Below are 23,390 nucleotides of genomic sequence, written 5' to 3' on the forward strand. Positions count from 1 at the left end.
CATTCCCTGTGGTGTGTTGGCAGAGTAACAATGGGGACAAGAGGGACAATGTAGAGAGTAACTGTTCAAATTACCCTTTGCATGTCTGGGGACGATGTCTGAGAAATTTCCTGGTCCAAACCTTCCAAGACCTATCAAAGCCCCAGAGTCTTACCCAGGACTATTGCCTAAGCCTGGAAACCCCAACAGTTCCTCTCTGTCTGCTAACCTGTCAAGCAGGCTTTTTCAGTGCAGGCCATCTGACCCTAGATTCCTTCTGAGGCTCATTGCCAGGGAAGCAAGGAAACTCTACCAGGAGACAGGAGCTTCTTCATTCTCACCCTCCCAGAATGGACACGCCACCAAAACAACTTTCCCAGATACAGAGGGCAGCACCGCGGGGGATGTGCCATACATGGCCCCACGCACTGGGGAGGCTTGATGCTGTGGGTCCCGGTGTGTGTCCAGCTGCTAGTAAATTAAGAAAGAGGCATCAGGAGTGGAAGAGTAGGGAAACAAGCTGGAGAGAAATATGAAGTGAGTGAAAAGAAGTGATAGCCTAGGGTATTTGTTGAATAGACTAGTATCCGGAAGTTTAGTGGGCTCTTAGTAAATATTTCCAGGGGATGTAAGAGAGTAGTGGGTATCTTGTTCCAAAGTACATTTAACTTTTGAGGCCGGCCCGTGGCTCACTCGGTAGAGTGCGGTGCTGATAACACCAAGGCCACGGGTTCAGATCCTATATAGGGATGGCCGGTTTGCTCACTGGCTGAGCATGGTGCTGACAAAGTACATTTAACTTTTTGTATTGGTTAGGACCATGGTGAAACCCCATAGCTGAAATAACATCACAGACACTTTGTTCCTAGTTCTTTGCAAGATACCACCTAGTTAAGGTTGTCAGATAAAACACAATTATATTTGACTTTCAGATAAACAATTTTTAGTATAAGGATGTTCTGTGAAATATTTGGGACTTCCTTATGGTAAAAAGTTATTTGTTGTTTATGTGAAAGTCAGATTTAACTGGGTATCTTATATTTTTATTTGCTAAATCTGGCAACCCTTCACCTAGTGAATGATCTAGAATCCTGAAAATTTAGAACAGAGCAGCTTTTTTTTTTTTTCTTTCCAAAAGATGACCGGCAAGGGGATCTTAACCCTTGACTTGGTGTTGTCAGCACCACACTCTCCCAAGTGAACCATGGGCCAGCCCTAGAATAGAGCAGCTTTTTATAATACATATGAAGAAGACCCTGAAATATGAAGTCTGAACTTGCTCTCTTAAATACCCTCTAAATCGACCTCATCACTCCTTCTCAGTCATCTAGGAATGGATTTATGTAATTTTTCAACTTCAGTCCTCCATTATGCATCTGAAAGGGCTTTTCTTGTGTATGACAAGAAGAAGGATTAAGATTTTTTAGAGGAACTGGAACAATTGTTTGCTTTATCAGAAGAATGAGGAACTTCAGAGTCAAAACTTGTATATGAATCTTGTTTGTTGATTCAGACTGTTAGAAGTAGGGCCGGCCCGGTGGCACACTCAGTAGAGTGCAGCGCTTGGGAGCACAGAGGCGCTCCCGCCGAGGGTTCGGATCCCATATAGAGACCGGTCCGCTCACTGGTTGAGCGCGGTGTGAGCGCGACACCGAGGGTTGCGATCCCGTTGCCGGTCGCAGTACGGGCACGACATCGAGGGTTGCGATCCCATTACCGGTCACGAAAAAAGACAAAAAGGAAAAAAAAAAAAGAAGTAACTTCAGTTTCTTCATCTGTATAATGAAAGGTTTGTAATAAAACTATCTATAAGACAGTTTTCCTCAAGCAGGACCAACAGCTGAGACCAATTTAGCATCACAGCAGCAGGAACCTGCACCAAAATGAAGGCCTGCTGAGAATCTAACCTGGGCCGGGGTGGGCTGCTGCAGCTAGGCTCCAAGTGAATATGTAATGATTTAATCAGGTATCCCAGTGAGAACAACAATCAGTGATGGTGATGCGTATTAAAGAAACAGATGGGTAACTGCTAAAGAAATTTGAGTAGATAAGAGTTCACTTGAAAAAAAAAAGGTGATCTGAAGACATGTATGCTTAGACTTCTGTTTTTGTTGTTTTCCTTTGTATTTAGTGACTTAAAATATAAAAAGAAAATACATCTAAATTATAAGAATTTTTGATGCCCATTTGTTGTCCTGGGTTTATATAGCACAAGAAACCACAAAACAAAACAAAAAAAGACCCAGGCTAAGAAAGAAACATGCCCTATGTTACATTACTTCCTCACCTTCTTTACATGCCCCCCTCAGTACAGTTTTCTTCAGCTCCTAAGTCCTTTACATAGCTATTAGCATACCCCTCCTCCTTCAAACAAAAAATAAAAACTATCATTCTATTATTCATACTTCTATTTTTCTTTACCAGAGTACATGAACAGCTTATGCAATTAACATTATACAAGGGGAGGTTGTGTTTCTATTTTAGTACTTTACTAAAATGTCATATAAGATTTACTGCGAAATAGAGAAAAAAGCCCAAAAATGAAGGAGAAGTAAATACAGATTTGCCTTTTATTGCAAAATAAAGCAGCTATACGGATGCTGACCAAAATGTAAACTACTGAGAACACAGCCAGCTGCTTAGAGAGGAGGGACTCAGACACCTGGGAGTGTAGGTGTTGGGGTAAGTTCTGATCATAACATTAACACTGCAGGTTACCCAAGTCCAGGACTCAAATGTACCACTTTGTTCCACTCCAGGGGCACAAGCCATAACTATGGCAGCCCCAACTTTAGCTCTGGTCTCAATCCTTAATACAGTCCCATGTTCTAAAGTGTATCAAGAGCTAAAGTTGCTCATGAAACTTGTCAGTCAGTATCTCTTAGTTTTTTTGCTGCCTCTCCCTTCCATAGGCCCACATTGCTTAGAATGATAATCTCTGCACTGTAGGTACCCATAATTGTCATTGTCTGACTGGAAATATCACATTGTGTTCATTTCTTGGGGAGAGACTCGTTTGACAGGTTTTTGGATGACAAGAAAGAAAGGAGCAGAGTTAAGCCTTAAAACTTGCCTGAGACACAAAAGTTCCTCCATAAACTTTTCTCATTCGTCTATTCCATACTTAAATTTTCCAAATTTAAAAGGAATGTCTTTTTAATATAAAGACAAAATTGCATGGTACTGGCACAAAAATAGGCTGGCAAAGCAATAGAGTAACAAACCAGAGTACACCTGAATGTCCTGCAGTGATGTGTCACTATATCAAATCAGGGAAGAATGGAGTAAAGACAATAGGACAATTTGCTAGCATTTTATTTTGGAACAAAATTAAGTTGGGTATCTGTCTTTATTCCTATGTTAAAATGTATTCCAGATGAAATGAAGAATTAATACTAAAATATAAGAATTATAAAACAAATGGAAGAAATGAGGAGGAATAGACAGCCTTCCTAAACATGACATAAAATTTAGGAGATTGATAAATTTGACCATATGAAAAAATTTTTAAGTCTTTATGGTAATCAAAAAGAAAGTCAATGGGGCCGGCCCGGTGGCACACTGCTACAGTGCGCCGCTTGGGAGCGTGGCGGCACTCCCGCCGAGGGTTCGGATCCCACATACAGACCAGTTCCCGCTCACTGGCTGAGCGAGGTGCAGGCGCAGCGCCGAGGGTTGCGATCCCGTTGCCGGTCCCGGTCCGGTACGGGCGCGACACTGAGGGTTGAGGGTTGCGATCCGTTGCCGGACACGAAAAAAGAAAAAAAAAAAAAAAAGAAAGAAAGTCAAAAGACAAATAGAGCAAAGTGTTGTCAGCACATTTGAAGGTTGCGATCTGTTGCCGGACACGGAAAAAGAAAAAAAAAAAAAAGAAAGAAAGTCAAAAGACAAATAGAGCAAAGTGTTGTCAGCACATTTGACAAAGGGCGAGTTTCCTAATATATAAGAAACTTACAAATCAATTAAAAAAAACAGAAACCATAAGCTGGTAGAAAAATGGGCAAAAGACATAGATTATTAGTTTTCGAAAAAATACAAATGCTTAAGAAAATTAGTTTTTCTTATTCATAATTGAGAAATGCAAATTAAAGCAATTATAAATAAATGCAGGTGACATAAATTTTGGTTAAATGGGTTGACAGATTTAAAAGATTGATAATATCTCATTTGGCTAGGGTGGGGAAAACAGTAACTCTCATACGTTGTTAGCATATACATAGTTACCCTTTGAAGGTCAGTCAGTAATACATCAAAATTTCAAACATGCTTACCCTTGGACCCAGATATAATTTCCCCTTTAGGCACACATTCAGAAATGTCCCAGGATATATGGGGATTGGGGGGTGGGGGGCAGTTCATGCAGCATCGTGAGGAATAGTGGAAATGGAAAGCAATGTAACCTAAGTCATTAGGACCTGCCCAAGTAAATTATGACCCATCACTATGATGGAATGCTATGTAGATCTTTATAAGGATGAGGGAAATGTATATTTACCAACATGAAAAAATATCCTTAATGTTAAATGAAAAATAAAAACTTGTTTCAGAGCAATATGCTAGTATAAGGGCCAGCCCGTGGCTCACTCGAGAGAGTGTGGTGCTGATAACACCAAGGCCACGGGTTTGGATCCTATATAGGGATGGCCGGTTAGCTCACTGGCTGAGTGTGGTGCTGACAACACCAAGCCAAGGGTTGAGATCCCCTTACCAGTCATCTTTTTTTTTAAAAAAAAGAACAATATGCTAGTACAATCCATTTGTGTGGAGAAAAGCATAGACATACAAGTGATTGTGTAGATATGTGAATGCACAGAAAATGTTTAGAAGACTATACACTACATGCCAAACTGGCCTTCTCTAATGGGAATGTTGGAGGCAAGGGGCTTTTATATTTTATATACTTTTTGTTAGCTTTTTTTCTAAACAAGACTGTACTTTTTATTTTAAATTAATGTGTTTTTTTTTTTCCTTTTTGTCTTTTTTCGTGACCGGCAATGGATCGCGACCCGCAGTGTCGCGCCCGGACCGGGACCGGCAACGGGATCGCAACCCTCGGTGTTGCTCCCGCACCTCGCTCAGCCAGTGAGCGGCCTTAAATTAATGTTATGAAAAATATAACCTTTTAAATTTAATTTTAAATTCCTATGTTTACATATCCACATTTTTAAAAAATGCTTTTTATTTTTTCATTATTCTGTCTCAACTTCAACAAAAAAACCTCTCTCCACCAATTTAAGCAACATTAAGCAATTTTTCTGTAGCCCAGTAATCTCAGTATTTGATAATTCATCTGACTGTGATTAGTTCAAACCTCAGCAAAGCCTCTTCAGGATCTCCTGGTGAAACTGTGCTGAGAGAGAATGGACCATCGACTGATGATCTTTCATTATTTGGGGATCTGGATCCCAGAATAGAATATTCAATAATTGGATCGATTGCTATAAAACAGTTTCACTATTAAAAAACATCCTTTGTTTAAACCACAAATACTGGAGTGAATTAGAAACACCAAATACTAGTTTTGCTTTAACTTCATCTCTGAAGTCTTCTTCTTCATAAATGATTTGCTTAGTTTTTTCAACTTAGAATGCCAGTGGATTCAGCTATCTATTGGATTTTGCTTCTAGACAAGGATCAGGACTCAAGTGATTGTGTGGAGAAAGCATCTCAAGTGACTCTGTCCCTTTCTATTGCTTGGCCTTTTTGTCCAACAAGTAGCCATATATCTTTCCTGTGAAGGTAACTGTTTCCTCTTCCTTCCTGGTCATTCTGTGTGTGTGTCTGCTCCTGCAACAGAGGCAGCAGTTGGGAACAGCCGTAGAGATGGAAATTGCCCAGATGCTGGAGGAGAATTCAAGGATCCTCAAGTTTGGATACCAGTTTACCAAGCAGGGGCCACGAACAAGGGTGGCAGCTGCCATCACAAAGAATAATGACCTGGGTAATGCACCCTGATATGTGCTGTTAGCAATTAGAAGAGTGTGATGAGCATTCATTTCTCCACTTCAGATACAACATCTCACTGACACCGTTCCACTGGCCTTTGGTGTCACTTAGTCCTTCATCAAGGGCACTTTATTACATAGTCATAGAAGTTCTTGCGGTCCTCACAGTGTTTAATTTCCATTGTAGCATTTTCCAGACAGCCTTTGATTTTTTCTTGATTTCTTTTGTATATTTGCCTCTCATTTGCTTACTTCTTACATGCAGTCACCCCCTGTTGTTGTTTCTGCACCAGAAAATGGACACAGGGACCCAGAAATTTCTAGTTTACTTATGTTTGACTTCTGACTGTGCTTTAGGTTTAAATATGGTATGTCTGATACTTTGGTACTTTACATGTGAAATAAACTAATGGAGCTACGTTATGAAGATTAAACTCAGAAGTTTTAATTTTTCCTATTGCCACTTTTTGCTGAGGATCTACGCCATTTCTTCTGTTAGGATGAGGATGGGAGGTATGTCCTGGTCAACCACAGCATAGAAGAATGGAACAGATTGGAAGACTTGGTTTGGTGACATCCTAGCCACCTGCAGCAGCATGGCAAAAGGACATTTAGGAGTAGACAGTCCATTTGGCAAGCAGTTACTCTATATAGCAGGCTCCAGTCTCCAGTCTGAAGTTCAGGGACAGAATGCAAGGCCTTGGACAGGGGAACTGGGCAAGTTGTCCATGAAGTATAGGGCTGGCTCAGAGGAAGATTCAAGATTCAGATACTGGACAAGATAGAAGCTAAGAATTTGAATGGGAAGGGGCAAACAAAGGTCAGTGTTCAGTTTACTGACCAGGCATGCTTAGCCAATACCCCGGGTCCCAGTGCAGTGTGTGGTGTCAAGAGGCTGGCCAGGCATATAGCAGTGCTTACCTGTGGGATGTAGAGGCTGAGGCCAACAGGCAGCCCAGCATAGAGAGCTTTGGGGAAGGGTGGCGGCAGCAGTCAGGAGACACCTAGGAAAAGCACATTGAGTCCATGACTGACATAGAAACCAAAAAATAAGCAAAACTAGGGTTTTGAAGTGAATAGAGAGGTGATCCCGAGCCCAAGAGCAGCAACTGTGTGCAACCACTTTGTCTAATTTCTTGCAGCCTAGGCGGGAGCAGGCTGGGCTATTTATTTTATTTATTTAGGCAGTTGGCCAATATGGAGATCTGAGCCCTTGACCTCAGTGTTACCCAAACCACTCTCTAACCAACTGAGCCAACTAGCCTGGCCTAGGCTGGGCTGTTTAAAGTGGAGAGTTGGGGCAGGATCACAGCCAGGGCACCATTTCGCCAAATCCAGGAAGGTTCAAGTAGCCCTCTTCCTAGCGACAAGGGGAGACTGCAGGTGAAAGGGGGAGAAGAGGGTTGCAGATAACTAGGAAGCAGGCAGTCTGAGCAACTTCTTTGATGTTAAGTACCAGTTTAAGGAAATCTTAATCTCTGAGTTCACTTGCAATCTGAATCACACCTTTCTTGAAAATTGATACTTAGAAATTTTTATTTAAAAGGGGTTTGGAAACTTGAACTTCTGCTTGCAGCTCCTCCTGGTCTTCAAGCCATGATCAGAATTAATAGATTGTGATTGTGTTAACCTGGGGAATTAGTTAAAGCCAGTTGGTGTTTGAGTTGCACAGAAGATGATGTTCTGTGGATAAATGACCATGAAAATATTTAGTTCACTGTTTCATGGGTCTATTCTGGACCTTCTACTTCATAGAAATGGGAAAATTCTAACACTCCAAGTTCCCAACTATCAGACATAGCTTTATTTAAATGTAAATTCCACCAGACACTGAATTATTATATCATTTCCATTTACTGCCATGGTTGAGTATTGAAATTTAAGGTAACTGTGTCTTCAAATGTGTGGGATTGCAATTACGTGTGATTAAGTTGTTTGTCTGGAATTTAAGGGATATTGCTTTAATTTGTCTTTTTAACCCTTTGTTTCTTTTTTTCTTGCCTAGTTCGTAAGAAGAGAGTTGAAGGTGACCGAAGGTAAACTTCCACAAGAGGTGAAGTTTCACCCCAGCAGCCGTTTAAAAACACACAAACAAAAACTCTCCTCCTTCCCCATTGGGACCATTTTATCAAAGGTTGTTCATTTCCGTTAACCACACAACTAATAATTTAATTGTTTTTCTTTTTTAGCACTACTTGCTTATCTTGGATTTTTTGATATATATAGTAGTTTTATTTGCTCATGGGCACCTCTGGCAACTTGACAAGTGGACTGGTGCAGATCCGAGAGAGTGACAATGATGGAAAATGATTTTAAGGTCTGGCCAGTTAGCTCAGTTGGTTGGTGTGTGGCCTTGTAACACCAAGGTCAAGGGTTCAGTTCTCCATACCTGCCAGCTGCCAAAAAAAAAAAAAACAGAAAGAGAATGATTTTAACCACTTTCGTATTGGGTTGTCTTGCTTTCTTACTTGAGCTTATTTTTTTAATCACTGAAAGGCATTTATTATATAATTTGTGTTTGTAACTGTGATTATGATAGAGGCCTATCTCTGTTTACATGCATAGCTTTGAGTTAGGCTAAATACATCAGAAGTGTTCTGCTGACCACATGCGATGTTAGTATTGCCAATCTTTCACTTGGTGAAAAAAAATGTGACCAATTTAGCACAAATTCTCCCTTAGTTCCAGAAAAATCACTAAATGTACATGCCCCACTGATTGAAGATCAGTGATGTCATCTTCATAAAGCAAGATAGCATTATGACACTTTAACACAACATTAGCAAATAAGTATAAAATATTTATTAACCCGCAAATATAGCTTCAAGCCAGACTCACTGGTAGCAAAATGAATTAGCACACCCACCTTTACTGACTATTCAGCATAAATTGGATCTTTAACATGACTCTAAATGGATAACTGTTTACAAAGCTGTTTTAAGGTTTTCCATACATGAGAGGAAATTTTTAAATTTTACCGAGGGAGGCTTTTAAAACACTACATTTCTAAATAAAACAATAATAATTGCACCTTAATCAGGGTTGTCTGGTACATATGATTGCATTAGTTTAACTTTCATGTAATAAAATCACAGAGTGAAATGTGAAATTCCGGTTTATTATACAGATTTTTGTCCACATGGCATGATCCTTTCAGACATTTGCAAACATCAGGAAAAAATGAGAATTATCAATTATCCAGATGTTTGCCATCTCAAGGACAAAGCCTGTGAAAGTATAACAAAGATGACTGCATTGTAGTGTGCATTCATCTTTTCATGTAGCAGTGCAACAGTGCAATGCTAAACTGAAGAAACAGGTGACTACACCAGCTCTGATAACTGTCAGTGCCCGAGGCTGTAATTGGTGGCACTTTGACACTGCCTGAGGCACCTCTCCCTCTCTTCTTCCTTTCTCCCCTCCCTTCCTTCCAACACATTCTCTCTCTTTTTTTCTTCTTTCTAATTGTGAGCCTCATAATGGTGACGGTCCCTTGTGCTGGTGACACCTAGAGAGATTGCTGACCCAGGCAGAAGGTGTTCCCACTCCAGAATTTAGTTAGTAACTGAGTTGCTCAGTAGGAGTAAAACAAGTTAATGGGAAAATAATTGATATATTATTCTATTTAGCTTGTAAAGCACATGGAATCTGTTTAGGATAGCCCTTATAAAAATGGATATTCTCCTGTACTATAAGTACCTGCATCTGTGTCCCTAAAGTACTTTGAAACATCTCATTTCCCTGAGTATTTTTTACATTTTTGAGGACACAATAAGCAGTTCATTCTGACATTTTTGGAGCCCTAAAAATCCTTTCATTAGTTTGCTACTATATTTCCCTATCTTTCTAAAAAACATAGTAAGTACTATTTGATGGTTTTCAGTCTGATTTTGCCTTCCTTCTTACCCATTTAGGTGTGGGGAGTTGGAGCCAACGTGTATATGCTTGCTGATTGTTAAATTTTCAAGAGTTTTGCAAACTGGCTGCCCAACACAGCCATTATTAAAAATTAAATGATATGCACTTAGAACCAAATAAATTATATTAAGGACAAAAGTAATGAACACTCAGAATTACACTTTACTATTTCTGTGCTCTTGAGATGACTTACATCTATTGTGTCTGCATAGTGGAAATACTACCTAAGGGTGCACACATCTCTTCCCAACTCCATGTTCACTAACTTCGTGTTAGTAGTTTGAAATTGGGCATTGTGGGAGTACTTAAGCCAGAAAATTAGCAGTACGTTACAAATTGGGGCTTTTTTCTTCTCTAGATTGCTGGTTGATAAATGTTCATTAGCACACCACTGCGTGAAATGTATACAGTCCTCTTTTTTTTTTTTTTTTTTTTTGTATACATATGTTTTGGTTATCATGTTGCCAAAGGGGGAGGAATGTTTCTCTTAGGTGTCTTTTCTGCTATTTCTTCGGATTTGTTACCTATTTAAGTGCTGAGTCCCTGACATGCCTCTCCATTTAAGCCTTTTTTCCCTTCTTTTCTCATTCACTTTTTCTTGCCTTCATCCCTAAGAAATCTTGGCCCCTATGGAGTGTTCCCTGCAGCCCACAGTGCTGTGGACTGGGGGCTAAAGCAGTTATTGACAAACCCTAGCAGAAAACAAACAAAAAAAAAATCAGAATTTCATCTTGGCTTTTTCTTCTGTACAAACAGTTGTTGATAGTATTAAAGCAAGATAATATGTTGTTATTAAAAATACAGCACTGTTTTTAGCTCGTAAAATAATTGGGTCACATATAATAGAGTCTGTGAAATCAAATATTTATTATTCTTTGTTTTATTATTACCCGTGTTTTTAAGGTAGCTTGAAAGGTGACACTTTCTTGAGTGTTCACATATTGAAGATTACTGTTAGGAGATAAACATACATTTTGGGGAGCCTATCAATTATTAAATTAGCTTATGACTTCATCTCACCATTTGCCCAAAGTGTGTCAAGTGTAGGCTTTTTCATGATCATGGGCATGATTAATCCCTTACTATCTATCGTGATGGGGCATAATGTATGTTAAATATTTTTATATGTGTATGTTTTGCCAAATTTGGCAATATCTGGACAACTGACTGAAGGGAGATCATTTCTTTCCATTTGCACCTCCCTTCCCCTTTTAGAGTTGCACAGGTTCGTGTTAAATGTAAAATCTCTCACCAGCACTTGCGGGCTCATATCACCAACACCACATATAGAAGATGACTTTTAGGAGATAAATTTTGGAAGTCTAGAAATCATATGATTAGTCCAGCACTACATCTCCTAAAGTGTATAATGGAAGCTCTTTCATCCTCATAAGCATGACTAAATCCCTTAATTTCATCTTTGGACGGTATAATGTAAATAAGCGTGTGCGTGTGCGCATGTGTGTGTGTATGTGTGCATGTATGTGTGTTGTCAGATATCCAACCAGGTATTTGGCTACATCTGGACAACTGACTGAAGGGAGAGGCTCTCTCCCAGCCCCACTTCCCTTACCCTTTTTAGAGTTGCTGCAGGCCCAGGTTAAGTGTGAAATTACTTCCTGGAGTTTGTAGTTTATGTCACCAACCACATTTCACAGCTGTCTGCAGGATGACTCTTAGGAAATAAATATTAAAAGCCTAGAAATCATTTAGTTGTACCAGCACTAAATCCTCCCATCTGCCTGAAGTGTATAATGTCATCCTCATCAACATTTTAAGCCCCTTCCTTCCATAGTTGTAGGACACATTGTATACAAATATTTTGTACATAAAGATCATCAAATACTGTAATGAGGTATTTAGCTACACCTGGACAACTGACCGAAGGGAGACCCTCTCTCCCGGTCCCACATCATTACCCCTCTCAGAGTTGCTGCAGGCCCAGGTTAGATAGAGAATCGCTAACCTGGAGGAGCAGCTCACCCATCTTAGAACACACAGTTCATCTTACAACAAAAGTCCATCTCCAGTTAATAAGTCAGAAATCATCCCAGTGCCTGTACTCCTCAAACCAATTTCCCTAAGGAAGACTGGCACATCAGACCAGAAGAACAGCTGCTTCTCTTCTGCACCAAAATGTGGCCCCAGGCAGGGCACCAGCATTAGGGAAACCAATGTTTTCCGAATAACTGCCATGAGAACAATCCAGACACTCAAACTTAAAACCCTTAACACCAATGTTAAGCATCAGCATGCTTTAAATTTAAGATGGCCCTTTGGAATTTACAACAGCATTGGCTGATATTTCCTTTTTCGTAGATACGATGTACTCAGCCCTCTCCTAGACATTGTGAAGGAGACAGGAAATATAAGAATTCTGGATTAACATAATTTTATATGTGTTTCTGGGTTTGGGAGGTAGACTGGGTGCCTTTTTGCAAAGTAGATACCTTCTTTAGTTCAAGTGTGTATAGCACTAGGAAAAATGGATGAGGGTGTGGAAAGTTGTGAATACTAGGTTCTCTGGTATGTTATTATACTACATAGAACTGTTTCTGGAGTCAGGTTTTAAGTCATGCTCCTGACGCTTTCTTCTTCTCTTCCACTAATAGCTATTTCCATTTTAATGAGCAGATTTTCAGGAGGAAATGTCCTACCTCTGCCCTCCACTAGTAATTTCCCTTTACCTAGCCTTATTGCTCTTCCTTTCAAATATCTCTGCTACTCACCCCACCCTCAAAGCTAAAGCATTGTGAGACACCCAAAGGAAAGGAATGGGAGTGCTTAGAAGCATCAGGCTGAGCCTGCTGGGTGAAAATTACATGATTAGGCCTCCTTGAACACACTAGCCAGAGAAAAGTACCCAGAACCTCAAGGATATATTCATTGTTTTCTTGCTCCCCAACTCTAGATCAGATTGGATTTTACTTTGGGTTCAGGAATTTGGTAAAGTGGAGGGACTGACGGAGGTGGGGAAGGAGGATGGAAATTAAAGATTTAAATTTCTTTAATGAGAGAACTGAGCTCTGGTCAGTTTACCTCTTTCGCATCTGCCTGCAACAGCAGTGATTGATCAATCAGAAGATGAATGGAGGAGGAGCTGCAAGTTTGAAATTTGTAACCTGACTCTGAGTACTGGTCTAGGGATAGTACATGTACCAGAGGTTATGCCAGTTTGGAATACATTGTAGACTTGGAGGAGGGTGAAGGAGAGGGCTGAAGACATAGACCTAGAAAATAGACATAGACCTAGACATAGACACTAACCAGACTTTTCTCTGATATCTTCCATGGTAGTCATTCTGAGCACATTGGCTCAGCTGAGTAAACCACTAACCAGACTTTTCTCTGATATCTTCCATGGTAGTCATTCTGAGCACATTGGCTCAGCTGGTTGATAAGGTGAAAAGGCATTGTACTAACGGTTTTGTAGACTGAATCCCAATCCCATCACCAACACTTAGCAGGTATATATTCTGGGCAATTCATTCAATTGCCTGCCAATTATAGACTATATAGGGGAAGAGCACTGGATTCAGAGTCAAGAAACCTGGACACTTGACTCTACATTTTCTTAGCTGGGTGACTTTGGGCAAACCACTTGGTCTCACAAGCCTAAGGTTCTTCAGCTATAAAATGAGAATATCTTCACTAACTACCTCACAGAGTTGTGGTGAGAATATAATCAGATAATTGGATAAAACACTATATAAACTGGAAAGTGTTGCACAAAAGCAGGAGATTATTTTTATTATCAATTCACTAATGTTTTCCACTGCCTCTTGAATCTGTTTTATTCTGACCGATTACATCTTCCATACATTTGGAGTATGGGGAATTGAAGCATGGGTATAAGGTGGGGGACTGGCATTATTTTACTTTCAGCATAGAAGTGAGGTAGTTGATGGTGGTAGGTGTTTATACCAGCGATGCATATAGTAGGGCATTTTCCTGGGTCATTTTGACAGTACCTTGGGAAATAGTCATAATCCTTGCAGAGGATATAAGGCCAGACACAAGGGGGAAGGAAGCAGTGACTAAGAAGTAGGGGAGGTTCTGTGGCACTACTGCCCTCCTGTCACTGCTGACATTAAGTGAGGCTAAGATTTAAGGTATGACTGGAGGCCTAGGAAAGAAGACTGTCCTTAGGACTCCAAGAATTTTTATGTCTCATAGCTGTGTAGCAAGCACTAGCTCTTTTGGTGAAGGGGAGAAAGTGCTGCCTATTGTGAGATCAGCTCTCTGGGGCAGCAGCTGCCTTGTTATCACCAGCAACCCCAGCCCTGGTCAGTATTATTTCTGCTATGAAAGGTGTTGAAGCATGGCCTCACAGGACTTTCATAAACACTTGGAGGCAGGGACTGTGTCTCATCAATTTTTGTATCTTTGGTACCATCTAGTAAGGTGTGGGGCAGCAGCTGCCTTGTTATCACCAGCAACCCCAGCCCTGGTCAGTATTATTTCTGCTATGAAAGGTGTTGAAGCATGTCCTCACAGGACTTTCATAAGCACTTGGAGGCAGGGACTGTGTCTCATCAATTTTTGTATCTTTGGTACCATCTAGTAAGGTGCTTTGTACATAGTAGGTGCTTAATAAATGTTTAAATTTAGTTGTCCTACAGCCCCACAAAGTTATGCTCCATTTGCCACCATGTGATATTTTTGGAAAACAATACTGATCTGGATGCCAGCTGTATATAACTTTGGGCAACACTCTCCATCTCTCTTGTCTTCATTTCCTCTGTAAAATGAAGTGTGGATTAGATGCTCTTTAAGTTCCCTTCCAACTCCAAAAAGTTGCAAGCCTGAGATTCTAGATCGTTTCCATTGTTTCCAAACATGGGTGAGTAATGCCTCCGCTCAACTCCATTTCTCTCCAGAAGACTGTGCAGAGGAAGAGATCTGAATAGTCCACTGACAGTTATTTGTTCCTCTTCAGCAGTTTTTACTGTCTTCAGAATAGTTCTGGATGAGCAGCCTTTTCTGAAAGGATATTTTAAAATATGGTATATAATATTTTTCTCCTCAGAACCCATGGGGAAGGAGGGGAGGAAATGCAAAGAAGGAAACTTAGCACAGTAAACACAATGTTTTTCATAGGTTTTTATTTAAAATTTGTGTGTGTTTGTGTTTCTGAGCACATGCTGACTAGGTAACAGAAAAATCAATCAGAAGTGCACTATGCAATTGAGAGAAGCTGGCCCAGGATTAAAAACTTCCTATGGATTAATGTGGATAGATAGGAATTGGCCATACGGTGAAATGAGATGGATAGGAAATGTGCTTTTTGAGGAAATTTTATTTTAGTACCAAATGTTGCCAGTGACAATCTTTAGTTAAAATTATTCAGACTTAAGATTCTTATCCCTGCCATTTGGGGTTTTTTCATTTTTTTTTAAACCTGTATACATGAAGAATGTTTATATTTTATGTCTTTATGTTAATTCTGTTTCATCTGTTCAAGGAATGTGAATCAGTGGCATATTTCATTGCATTTAAAAATGTAAAATACTTGCATGTCACCAATGTGTAATATCTTACCAGTTCAGATGCCTGTAATGTGTAACCTGATGTGCACGTGTATTGTTTTGAAGAGAATAAAGGAAATAGTACTTCAGTAAAGTCTTTTACACTTATATTGGCAACATTTATTTAACTAAGCAGTTATTGAAAAACTGCACACAGTTTCATTTTTCATTTGAAAGGTTTTGATCAAAGCTAGACAGTTATACTAGGGAATTAAAGACTGATATGCCCTTTAAATGTGAAGTTGAATATTGTGTGGAAAGTAAATGTGTGATAAAGCAAAATGTATGGATTGTGAAGTACTTTTGCCCTGATAATTAATAAGGACCCCAGTTGGCCCGAATAGTTGCAATTATTTGACCCTTTGGAATTAGCCAGCCAGATCTAATGCTAAGGTAAATGTAAGCTGTTTTAATTAATCAAGATCTTTCTGCTTTCAAAGATATAATTTCATTTGTGTTCATTTGTGTCTGGAATGATATTTTCAAATGAAAATGTTAAGAACATTGGGAATTAATAAACTTTCCTTTCAAAGAGAAAGTAAAGACTGATTTTTTCTGGCTTTATTTATTTATTTAGGTAGCTGGCCAGTATGGGGGTCTGAACCCTTGACCTTAGTATTATAACACCATACTCTAACCAACTGAGCTAACCAGCCAGCCTATCTGGCTAATTTTTAGACTCTCTCTTTAAAATAAATGGTTGGCACCATGCTCTTATATTAAATGAGCACATTTGCAGAAGAACTATAAAGTGCTCTTACTATGAAGAAGATGAGAAGTAGGCAACCACAAATAGCCAGAGGGAGAAATGAAAACTTGTTATCAAAACAAAAATGCATACGTTTGGCTAAACAGTTAAAATTTGTTAGAAGAAATGGGAGTTATAGATAACTCAAATGGGTTAACCATTTTATTTTGAATTTTTAATATCGACTTTGGATTTACTCTTTTTTTAAGCTATTCTGGGAATTTGTCACATTAAACATAAAAATAATAGTTACATTGTAAAGGTTTGACCCTGGAAAAACAGGAAAAACTACTCTTCCTGCCCTCCTGCTGAACTCTGTCCCAATTCTTGCACCTTTTGAATTTCATCATTTAGGCTGACAAACAGTTCCAACTAAGAAGCATAATGGGCCTATGTCTTTTATATTTGCTGTTTTACACCTTCTCTTGGACAGGAAGTTATAGTAATTATTTTGTTTAAAAGAGTCTCCCTTTCAGTCTGTTGGGTTGCAGTGAATAGAGGTTACAAGTGTGCACTCTGGTGTCACATTTGTGTGGTTCAAGTCACACTTCCATTAGTTGTGTGAATTTGTGCAAATTACCTAGCCTCAGTTTCTTCATCTGTGAAATAGGAACAATGATAGCACTGCTTCTCAGTAGCACTATTGTGAAGACTAATGTGTAAAACTCTTAGAACGGTGCCTGGCATGTAGAAGGCACCCTGGTATTACTATCCTAAATTCTAACCTAAATAAATATCCATTAATGCCAACAAAGTTCTCCATTTTATGCTAACAGTGTCAACAATTTAAACAAGACTGAATGAATGTTACTCATTTTTAAATTTCTACTGTCCATTTTCTCTGGCAGACAGGCCCTCCCCCGTCACTCCGAGAAATGAATACAAACAAGATAGAGCTGACTCAGGACTTTACTCCTGTCCTACCTTCTCATTTAGCTCAGCTCCTCATGATTTCTCTGATGTTTTGACTTGTTTGTGCTTGCTCTGATCTCTCAGTACCCTCTTTTGGATTTAGCAGTTTGACTTCTGGAGTGAATCCTTGACTTTCAGGTCTGTTTTGTGTTAGACTTGACTCTGTTATGGACCACTCTCTCTCAGTTTGATAATCCAGTCTTTTTCTGTGGCTATAAGAAGTAGTGTTCCACACCCCCTCTGCCCTGGTTACCAACCCACTGCCCACTCCCATCAGTCAGGAAACACGATCAGATGCCCACAGCCTCTGGCAAGTGTCCCTAAACATCCCAGGACCTCAGTAGGAACTAGATGTATGTGTGCTTACATGAGGTGGGACTATGCTTTGGGCCCAATCAACATGAGAGAGGATGTAGGAAAATTAAACAGGTGCATGACTCAAAAAGTGTGGTGGTGGGGAGGTTCGGAATCTACAAATTGTAGACCACTGGCAATCCTAAGCAAAATTTTAGAAAAGCATGTTATCCATGTTAGTGGTTTATAAGCAGTGATTTCTAAAAGCCAGCACAAATTCACTTAGAATAAATGATAGGAAATTGACAGTAAAATCAAAAGAACACACTGTATTTGGATTTCAGCAAGATATTTGACAGTTTCCTGACACGCTTGAGAAATGGGCTGCGTAACACTGCAGCTAAATAGCTAAATGACTAGTTTGAACAGAATCTTTTTTCACTCCTGATTGTAAGTAAATGCTGACAAATGGAATACTTTCAACCAGAAGGGCTTAGTAGCCCCCCTAGGGCTCTTTCCTCGACACCTCTTGACTAGCGTCTATCAGTTATTTGTATGTGATACTGATAGAATACTGACTGAGTCTTCAGCTGATGAGCTCTGGGAGGGACAAAGAATACTTTGACAGGTTCAAAAATACCTGGATAGGCTGAAATATAACTCTATCTAATCAAATAAATTTCTACAGAAGTAATAGTACTGATTTCCACTTCTAATCTGAAAAATCAACTAAAAAAGATAGGATGGGGAAAATATTACTTAACTGCCATCTGTGAGGATAAAGACTTTTGTGTTTTAGCTGATGGAGAATTTAACGTGAATAGGAAATGCAATGTGCCTGCCTAAAAGCTAACTTTATCTTAGGAGACAGTAGACAAAGAGTCTTGTTATTTGGCCCAAAATCTGCTACATGGCCTTGGCTTTGGGCCTCAGATTTTGGAGGCCCTACTTCAGTATTACTTCCGTTATCCTTGAACTTTGGCATGGTTGGTGTTTATGTTTTCATAAAGGTTTTCCATATATCTTATCAGTTAACAGTGTCACTGATATGAACAAAGATTTGTTATTATTATATGATTATTCATTTTCATATACAGGCAGGTATTCTAGATGTAACCTGAGTGAAGGCTAACTTATTTATTTGTTGAAATTCTATCAAAGTATAAATGTATATAATTATTGGATGAGTAAGATGTTATAATAATTGCTGGTTGTGAAAGCTTTCATGTTCAAAATCAATGAAAAACAACTATTAAGAACTTTCAAGTAGATAAACAGGGAAATAGGTTGACAGTTATTGCAAATATAAAGAGGGAATGCATTAACTGGATAGATTAGGAATAGTATATCCTTTTTGAAGCAATAAATGTTTATATAAATCTAAATAATGCAAGCAAGGATAAGTAGAGATTATATCATACCATAACTCAAGTCTCCCTAGAAATTTTTGGTGTATCTAGTATTTATTAACTTTAAAACCCACGTTTAATTCTTATTTAATTCCATTTAGGTCATGGGTCATGTTCATCCACTCACCTCGGCTGTGATTTGGCTCTCTAATCACAGTGACCGTAGGAGAGTCTAACAGCTAACAGCACTGGGAAATTGTTGTTCCTATACTAAAAGTTAAACTTTACCATTTTATCACTAACATTGTTAATAATATTAAAATAATAATTAAAATTTTGAGGTAACATTTTAGGTTTATTTGTGTATTGCAGAACTTTATTCTTTAATAATGATGTTTGTCATCAATCTTGGCTTCATCTGAAGAGTGATTTTAATTCTCAGCCCTTTGGCATTTGGCTGGAATGTTCATTCAGTGTACTTCTAGTGGAGGCATAATGGGGTATGAAAATATGGAGAAAGGCAAAATTAATTCCAGCTGATGGCATTAGAGAAGTCCGAGTGAGAACAGGCATTTGAGATAGACCATGAAACACGAGGAGGCTTCTAACAGGCAGAGATGAGGTGATAGGGAAGGGCATTTCAGGCCAGAGTTTGCTTGAATCCTTTCTATAAAACTGTATGCACCCAACCATAGTGTTTGTCTTCTCTGATTTGCACTTCCCACTGCTTTAACCACCTCCAAGCTCCCAGAGTGAAATCCTTACCTTTTAGTTTCAAGTTTATGTCTTTAGCTTAAGTTTTCTCAGCTGTCCTGTAAAACATGTGTTTGTAGAAACAAACAAACAAAAAAGCTTCAGCATACCAAAGAAACTATTTCCTAAAGAACCCTTTGATAACAAGAAAATTGCTTCGGGGGGTTAATTTGCATGTGATGATTCAGTGTGACACATGCTTTATGAGTTACTCTGCCCAGAAGTTTAAAGATAACACTAATTAGGGCTGTACTACATTAAGTAGAGTTGGAGTGTCATTTTATCAATCACTTTCACTGTAACCAAACCCTGATAACTAACAGGAACCATACTGTGTCCCTTACCCAAATACTTTACCTAAAGGTCTCAGATTTGTCCTTTTTAGAATGTTGAACTTCAATTACTTGAAGTGAGATTAAATGCAGGCGGGAAGGGGTTGCCAAACCACTTCTGTTTCGGAGCTTCACCTTTCTCTGATTAGGCACTGTAATAGTCAGCTTTTGCTAAGGAAATGTAGAGTAACACACAAACCTAAATCTCAGTTTACTTCTTGCTCATGTTACATTATGTTAGCCCCTGTGTTTGGCTGAAGCTGTGGCCCGTATGACTTATTCTAGGATCCAGGCAGAAAGACCAGCCTCTGTTTAGAACATGCCTTTCTCTTGGTGGAGGGAAAGAGCAAGCACATTAGTGTGAAACAGCAATGACTCTTAAAGCTTCCACTCAGAACTGTTGTGGGCCGGCCCGTGGCTCACTCGGGAGAGTGTGGTGCTGATACCAAGGCCACGGGTTCGGATCCCTATAAAGGGATGGCCGGTTAGCTTACTTGGGAGAGTGCGGTGCTGACAACACCAAGAGAAGGGTTAAGATCTCCTTACCGGTCATCTATCTTTAAAAAAAAAATAAAAAGGGCCGGCCTGGTGGCGCACTGCTACAGTGCACCGCTTGAGAGTGTGGCGGCGCTCCCGCCGAGGGTTCGGATCCCACATACAGACCGGTTCCCGCTCACTGGCTGAGCGAGGTGCGAGTGCAACACCGAGGGTTGCGATCCCATTGCCGGTCCCAGTCCGGTGCAGGCGCAACACTGAGGGTTGCGATCCGTTGCCGGACACGAAAAAAGACAAAAAGGAAAAAATAAATAAATAAATAAATAAATAAAAAATAAAAAGAACCGTGGTGTTGTCACCTCCACTCACATGTCATTGACCAAAACAAGATTCATGTTTCTAAGCTTCGTGATTACAATATGACATTTGTTTGACGAATGAAGGAAAAACCTGTCACTGCATCATAGCCAAGACTGAAAATGCCTGAAGGGTGGCACTGCAAGTCACACAGCAGTGGGTAGGGCTATCTGTTCCTCTAGAGGAGAGCAAATATTTGGCAACGTTTCAATCTACCACAGGCATTTAATGGACTTGCCTTTTCACTTATTTATGTAGATGTAACTTTCAGTTTTTCCTTTTTTCCCAATTCCAGAATTGTGTTTTCTAACTATAAGGTAATAATGGCAACCCATACAGTATGGTTCTTTTAAAAGAGAGCTTTGTCTGCATTTCAGGATGAGTTTCACAGGTTCTTGTTCTACTGTGTAGTCTATGTTCTCACAGCTGGTGTTTATACTTACATCAGGTCCCTGGCTGGCATTTACAGGTGAACCTTCTGGTTCTGTGTCCCAAGAAGAGGGCAGGAGGGAGAGGGAAGGATTCAACATTCATTTATTTACAGATGTTTACTGATTACCTGCTGTGTGTCAGACGTATTATTGATGCTTGGGATAGAGAGGTAAACAGCGCAAAGTCCTTGTTGAGCTTACACTAAGTAAACAAGCAACATAATGTTAGGTAGTAACAAGTGCTATGGAGAGAAATAAAACAAGGAAAGGAGAGAATGACAGGGTAAGTTGATCTGAGAAAACCTTTCAGAGGTGATATTTTAACAGAACCTTTGTTAAAATGAGGGCAGGAGCTGTGAATATCTGGGAAGAAAAGCATTCTCCTGTGTAGTACAAAGATTTTGCAGTGGTGACAGATTGAGATACCTCAGGGAGGGCAGTGTGACTGGAGCAGAGGGAAAGAGAGTATGGTAGGAAATAAAACAATCGTGTAAGGACTTGTGGGAGTGTTAACTTTGGATTTTATTCTAAATGTGATGGAAGCATGAGTGGTTTGGAGCAGAATGGAAGCATGAATGGTTTGGAGCAGGAGGCTGACATGATTTGATTTTTTTCCCCCCTGATTTGTTTTTAAATCATCATTCTGGCTGCTGATATAGAGAATAGATTGTAGCAAGAGAGTGGAAGCAGTGACTGCTGTACGGCCAAGGCGGGAAGCAGTGAGAAAGTTCTTCCCCCCCCCCCCTTTATCCAGTACTAGGATGTTATTCTTAACACCTTTGGCCCCATGTGTGGTATTTGTAAGCCTTGTGATTACAATATAACATTTGTCTGAGGAAAAGAAAACATTTGTCACCAAATCACTTTATTTTAGAAAAAGGAACTAAAATAAGATGCAGACATTTGTTAGGAAAAACTTTAAATGAATAACTAAAAGAGAAAATACATTTAATATATGCTTAAGACCCCATATTGGAAGGTCAGGGAGGAAAAGTGTCACAGATCAAATCAGTCAGACACTGAATTAGAAGCCTCTTTGACCAGAGAGCAAAGCAAAAGAAGCCATATTGCAGAGGAAAGTCCTTAAAATAAACCATATCTGGGTGGCCATGCTCTTCTTCTTTGTTTGTTCAGGACCTCCATCTGTCATTTTCCCCAGGAGTGATGTCCCAGAGGTATAAGCCAGAATAAGTTAGAATACTAACTTATAATGAAATACAAAACTATCAAAGGGATGCAAATATTCATCTCATCCATTCAGAGTACCATCTACTCCCGACTGAGTTAGAGAAATTTTTTCATACACCTTGGACATGGTCACAGATTGTCTTACTTTAAATAATTTGATGACTTTAGAAGACACATCAGTCTGATCAGCAGTTGAAAGCATGCTAGAATTTGAGTCAGGATCCCTGTGCTTCATTTCTGGATCTCCAATTACTGGCTATGTGACCTTGTACAAATTACTTAACTTTTCTGAGTCTTAGTTTTTTCATCTGTAGAGATGGAGGATACTCATTTATTCTTTGTAGGGTCGTTTTGATTGGATGAGATATATAAATGAAGTACTGGCACAGTGCTTGATATGTATTTATTATGAATACTTATTCAGTAAATATTAGTTGAAACTAAATTCTGTAAGAAATTGCTCTCAGAAAGCTGTTATTTCCAAGAATATTTGAGAAATTGATTCACACTAAGATGCTATAGAAAATAAGATGTAACAGCCACAAGATTGAATGTTGACAGTCTTCTAAGATAATTTGCAATTTATAAAGGTTTTTTTTTTTTTTCTTTCGGTGGCTGGCCAGCAAGGGGATCTGAACCCTTGACCTTGGTGTTATTAACACCCCAATGTAACCAAGTGAGCTAACCAGCCAGCCCTCTAAGAGTTTTTTTCTTAAAAACCCAAATCCTGAGTGATCTTCATTTCTGGAATTAGTGGGTGTCAGCTGCATGAAATTCCGGGGTGTTTACTTAGCCTAGGGTGCTGCCTGCTCTGAGGGGAAGAAGTAAATGCCAGGAGCGATTTAACCATTAGGCGGCTCCTATACTGGGTGTAACTGGAATGTACCTCAGGCAGGCACTTCAGTCCTCTTCCTTGCCTGCATTTTTGAAAGGTGTATCAAACCTGAGCATTACTCCCGGGCATGGTTTACTCCTGGAGAGCAGGCCAGGAAAATTCCCAGTGAGTGATTAAATGAATGAATGGAAAGACATCGCTGTTCCTTCTCGGAACTCTGCGCAAAAGACAGCCATTACACAGGCCACCGTCTCACTGTCCTCTGAGGTATTCCAGCTCTCTTGTCTGCCCCTCCAGACTACCCATCTGCACCAGTCCCCTCCTTT

At 39.6% G+C, this 23,390-nt stretch overlaps 1 protein-coding gene and 1 long non-coding RNA gene across 2 annotated transcripts in view; both read left to right on the forward strand.

Annotated features, from left to right (window-relative positions):
• The window catches only part of TMOD2 (tropomodulin 2 (neuronal)), a 41,817-nt gene extending 31,109 nt beyond the window's left edge, over positions 1-10,708 (forward strand). Inside the window, exons 8-9 of the mRNA XM_008591885.1 lie at positions 5,776-5,920; positions 7,930-10,708. Coding sequence (XP_008590107.1) covers positions 5,776-5,920; positions 7,930-7,964 — 180 coding nt within the window. The 3' untranslated portion in view covers positions 7,965-10,708. The remainder of the gene's footprint in view (positions 1-5,775; positions 5,921-7,929) is intronic.
• Positions 10,709-14,093: 3,385 nt separating this feature from the next.
• LOC103607377 lies at positions 14,094-15,908 on the forward strand. Its single transcript, XR_551963.1, has 2 exons — positions 14,094-14,246; positions 14,411-15,908. It is a non-coding gene; the product is annotated as an uncharacterized LOC103607377 (long non-coding RNA).
• The last annotated feature ends 7,482 nt before the right edge of the window (positions 15,909-23,390 follow it).

The sequence above is a fragment of the Galeopterus variegatus genome, unplaced genomic scaffold (genome assembly GCF_000696425.1).
Source record: "Galeopterus variegatus unplaced genomic scaffold, G_variegatus-3.0.2 Scaffold7369, whole genome shotgun sequence".
NCBI classification, from domain to species: domain Eukaryota; kingdom Metazoa; phylum Chordata; class Mammalia; order Dermoptera; family Cynocephalidae; genus Galeopterus; species Galeopterus variegatus.